Source organism: Catharus ustulatus, chromosome 30 (genome assembly GCF_009819885.2).
Source record: "Catharus ustulatus isolate bCatUst1 chromosome 30, bCatUst1.pri.v2, whole genome shotgun sequence".
Lineage (NCBI taxonomy): Eukaryota > Metazoa > Chordata > Aves > Passeriformes > Turdidae > Catharus > Catharus ustulatus.
The window spans coordinates 3,955,726-3,960,166 of NC_046250.1; the positions used below are offsets into that span (position 1 = coordinate 3,955,726).

Consider the following 4,441-nt stretch of genomic DNA (forward strand, 5'->3'; position numbering starts at 1 on the left):
AGCCCCCAGAACGAGCTGAAGGGATTCCGGGGAACGGGGGCTGTGGAAGCAGCAGAGAGGGGAAAATCCTCCCCAGAGGAGTTCGATCAGTCACGCTCGATCCCGCACCCCAAATCCGCCCTTACTTAGCCCAGTTAACAGGGGAGGGTTCAAATGGGGGGGTTGAGAGTACCCCGGGGGGGGACAGTGGGGGCTGCCCTGGGTGGAGGGGAGTCTGAGGAACGGGGTGAAGGCCCCACACCCCTCCCCCCTTCAGGGCCCGGCCTGGCCTCTCCCAGTTCGCCCAGTACAACACAGCCTGTCCCAAACCGGGAACAGCACCCCCGCGGCCCCTGAGCCTGGGAACATGACATCGTGTTCCGCGCTCGCCATTGGCCACAGCCGCCGCCCGTCCTCGCTCCCCATTGGCTCTCCGCGCTGTCACTCCGCCTCCGTCCTGTCCCGCCCCCCTGAACACGCGCGGCTTTCCTTCACACGCTGTCCACGCTCCGCAGCCGCCGCTCTGATTGGTCGGAGCTGCTGTAAACAAGGCAGCGGCAGCCAATGGGCGCGCTGATCACGCGAGTAGCACGCCTGGCCACGCGCCCTCGGCGTGGCGGCCCCGGCAGCAACAGGCGCGGGCGGGGGATGGGCGGGGCTCCGAGCCTATAAAAGGCAGCGGTGGCAGCGGCGCCCGCAGAACGCTGAGGGCTTGGGGCTGAGCTGCGTTTTGGGGGTTCGCAGCGCCTCAAAACAAAGCGTTCCATCCCTTTTTGCCCCGCACTTGCCTGGCTCGGGCGGCTTTTATTGCTCCACGGAGATAAAGCCCCGCAGCCGCTGCTCTTTGCTAGTCCGTGCTGCCCCAACCATGGTGATGTTCAAGAAGGTGAAGAGCTTCACGGTGGCCTTCAGCGAGCCTGACAAGGTCTATTGCAGCGGGGACAAGGTGGCTGGGCGTGTGCTGGTGGAGGTGGCCGAGATGACCCGTGTCAGCTCCGTGAAGGTGTTGGCATGCGGTGTGGCCAGGGTGACCTGGGCCAAGGGCCCGGCCCAGTGCCGGCAGGAGATGGAGTACCTGCGCTTCGAGGACGTGCTGGCGCTTGAGGAGCAGCCCACGGGTGAGGGCACGGAACTGGAGGGCGGGCAAGGGTTGCATTAAACACCATGACCCCAACCCAACTCTGACCCGGGTCTTGCCCGTATAGGGGCTGTGGTGGTGCTGGGTGGGGGCAGAGGCTTTGGGAGCAGACAAAGAGATGGGGGCATCCCTGGGATCGGCCACATGGATGCTGTGGGTCCCAGTGGACCCCCATGATCACCAGGACAGAGTTGATGCTGTTTCTGGAATCTGGGAAAATGATAAAGTCTAGGAAAACTTAAGAACGTTGGAAAGTTTGGCCAAGTCAAGTCGAAATCTGGGAGCTAAAGGACAAAATCAGAGTCTGGAGAACTCCTGGAGTGTGTTTTGACTCCACTGGAGTTGGTAACAGTCAGGGAGGGGCACAGGATCACTACCTTGGGGCTGGGGCTGGGAGATAAGGGGGAGCTGGAGCTGGGGTGGAGCCAGTGAGGCGCTGTGTTCTGCCCCGGGGGCTTGGGGTGTTGGTGAGGTGAAGGGAGCAGCATGGAGAGAACACGGGGTTCTCGGGGTGTGTTACCCAACACCCTTGGAACTGAGGATCACCCTGGAGCTCCATCTGATGTTTCCCTTCCCTTCTCTCCTGCAGATGAGGACGGCTCTGTCATCCTGAGACCTGGGAACAAGTATGAGTACAAATTCGGCTTCGAGCTGCCCCAAGGGTGAGTATCTGGCAGCACCTGCCACTGGGGATGGAATTAAATTTGAAAATCCGTGTTCTGGCTCTGGAGTGACCCTCTGTATGTCTGTAGGCCGGTGGGCACCACATTCAAAGGGAAGTATGGCTCCGTGGATTACTGGGTGACGGCGTCTCTGGAGCGTCCGGCCTGCCCCACACAGAAGGTCAAAAAACGTTTTGAGGTGATGGATCCTGTGGATGTGAACACCCCGGAATTGCTGGTGAGCCCTGAATGCTGCAAAGTATAGGGAGGAAAGCCCTTGGGGAGGGTCAGCTCAACCCAGTGGCATCTTTAATCAGATCTGGGCTGAGTGGGATTAAGAGTGGGATTAAGTAGTTCTGGATAATTCCAGAAACTGACACTGGGTGGGGCGTGTTCTGTACTCCAGGGGAATTTGAGGGTTGGTTGCAAAAAGGGAAGGAAGGGAGAGGGGAAGGAAGGGTGGAGGGTGGGAAGGACAGGATGGGGCCAGCGTTTGACCGTTTCCTCTTTCCACAGTCACCGGTTGCAGCCAAGAAGGAGAAGAAAGTGTCGTGTATGTTCATCCCAGATGGACGCGTGTCTGTCAGCGCCCAGATCGACAGGAAGGGCTTCTGTGAAGGTGAGGATTGCTGGGAACAGGAAACTGGAAGTGGGGGAACCAGTAAGGAAACCGTCGAACATCCCTAACGTCTGGGTCCTTCCTTTGGCAGGTGACGAGATCTGTATCAATGCGGACTTCGAGAACACCTGCTCACGCATCGTGGTGCCCAAGGCGGCCATCGTGGCCAAGCACACATACCTGGCCAATGGCCAGACCAAGGTCTTCTCCCAGAAACTCTCTTGCGTTCGTGGCAATCACATCATCTCTGGTACCTCTGAATCCTGGCGTGGCAAAACCATCCGCGTGCGGAAGCTCAAACCCTCTATCCTGGGCTGCAACATCCTGCGTGTGGAGTATTTCCTGCAGGTGAGTCGGGTATCCTCTTATCCTCTGCTTTATCTTCCTCCTTATCCTGGGGATCCTCGTCCTATTCCCAACCCCCCCCTAAATCTCTGCTTTCCTGCAGATCTACGTCAGCGTCCCAGGCTCCAAGAAAATCATCCTGGAGCTGCCGCTGGTCATTGGGAGTCGCTCTGGCATTGGGAGCCGCAGCTCCAGCATGGCCAGTCAGACGAGTTCTGAGATGAGCTGGGTGGATCTGAACCTCCCAGATGCTCCAGAGGGTAAGTGGAGCGGTACTCACAGGGTGGGATCACAGTGTGGGGAGCCCCTCTGTGACTCGAGGGCTGCACACAGGTGAGCTCATGAATCCCTCCCTGCATCCCACAGCACCCCCGTGCTACTTGGACATCGTTCCCGAGGATCACCGGCTGGAAAGCCCCACCACTCCGCTCCTGGATGATCCTGATGGGTTTGACAGTCCCATCTTTATGTACGCGCCCGAGTTCAAGTTCATGCCGCCCCCCACCTACACGGAGGTGAGCACGGCGCCGGCACGGGATGGGCCAGGTGGATCTGGGATCACCTGCCTGGATCCCTCACCCGCTTCCTGCTCCGTCGCCCAGGTGGATCCCTGTGTCGCCAACAACAACGTCCAGTGAGCAGCACGCCTGGCGGGTCGCTCCCGCGTTTCTGGACTCGGCTCCATGTGCCACACGCCTGTAGCACGTCTGGCCCCACACACCTGGAGGGGAAGTGCTCCCGAGGAACTGCCACATTCCCGAGGAACTGCTGCGTTCTCGAGGAACCACAGTTCCAGGGCCATCCCGGGCACCCGAATCTTGCGGAAAACCCCGGCACTATGAGCTAGCAGAGAATCCTCAAGGACTGGGGGGGGAGGCAAGGCAGATCTGGCTGGAAAAGAGCTGGAGAACCTCGGCTGTCACGGCTGTTGGGACACACTGCCTGTCCTTGCCCTGTCATGACATCGTGACAGGCAGGAAATTCTGGTTTTTACTAATTCCATCCTAATTTTGTAACTCTGGGTGCTGCTCTGGCTGCCCTGCACTCCCGGCAAGGGAAGGGGACACTGACATGAATCCATCCTGTCGCAACAAAACCTGGTATCGCGACTGGCGCCTTTTGTACTCTTGGACTTTGTACGTAGAATTTGGGGGGGGTGGTAGGAAGCACAAAAATGCAAATTTTGTACCTTTTTGTGGCCCCTGGGGGGCAAAATTTGTAATAAACAAATGAAACGGTGCCTTTGTCTCGTGTCTCTCTTGGGGGTGGGAGAGTGGCAGAAACGCCCTTGGCGTGGGGATTGACTTTATTTTCCCCGATTTGTTTTTTTCTGGGAGCAGCCCTTGGGGGTCTCCTGGGTTTTCCAGGGGAAAAAGCAAAAAGCTGAGCAGAAAAGTGGTACAAGGGAAACTGAAGGACAGAGAGATTAAAACAGGCCGAGGAGGGGCACAGTGGGGAAACTGAGGCGGGGGGGGAGCATTGCTGCTCTTCCTGCCTTTTTTTGGCACGTTTGTAGGAGACCCCATCAGCAGGTTTTTGGGATGTGGGTGAAAGGTGCTGGTGTCGAAGAACACGGCCGTGACCTTGGCTCTGCTCCTTGCCCTTTCTCCCACTTGGAGCCCCCCCAACCTGCTGTGCCTCCCCCGCTGGCCCCCCAGCCCTATCCCTGTCCGTGCCTGTTTTCCTTTGGCGCTGGAG

The 4,441-nt window shown here is 58.6% G+C and overlaps 1 protein-coding gene across 2 annotated transcripts; it reads left to right on the forward strand.

The window, feature by feature from the left end:
- The first annotated feature begins 689 nt into the window (after positions 1–689).
- Positions 690–3,982, forward strand: LOC117008907 (thioredoxin interacting protein). Of its 2 annotated transcripts, XM_033083026.2 has the most exons (8): positions 690–1,097; positions 1,707–1,779; positions 1,870–2,017; positions 2,296–2,398; positions 2,490–2,746; positions 2,847–3,003; positions 3,110–3,258; positions 3,346–3,982. In XM_033083026.2, exons 1-8 carry the CDS (start codon positions 848–850, stop codon positions 3,379–3,381), a joined length of 1,173 nt encoding a protein of 390 aa, XP_032938917.1. In that variant the 5' UTR covers positions 690–847; the 3' UTR covers positions 3,382–3,982. The 2 variants fall into 2 exon arrangements, with proteins under 2 accessions (XP_032938917.1, XP_032938916.1); XM_033083025.2 differs by having other exon boundaries at positions 3,110–3,982.
- Positions 3,983–4,441: the final 459 nt, after the last annotated feature.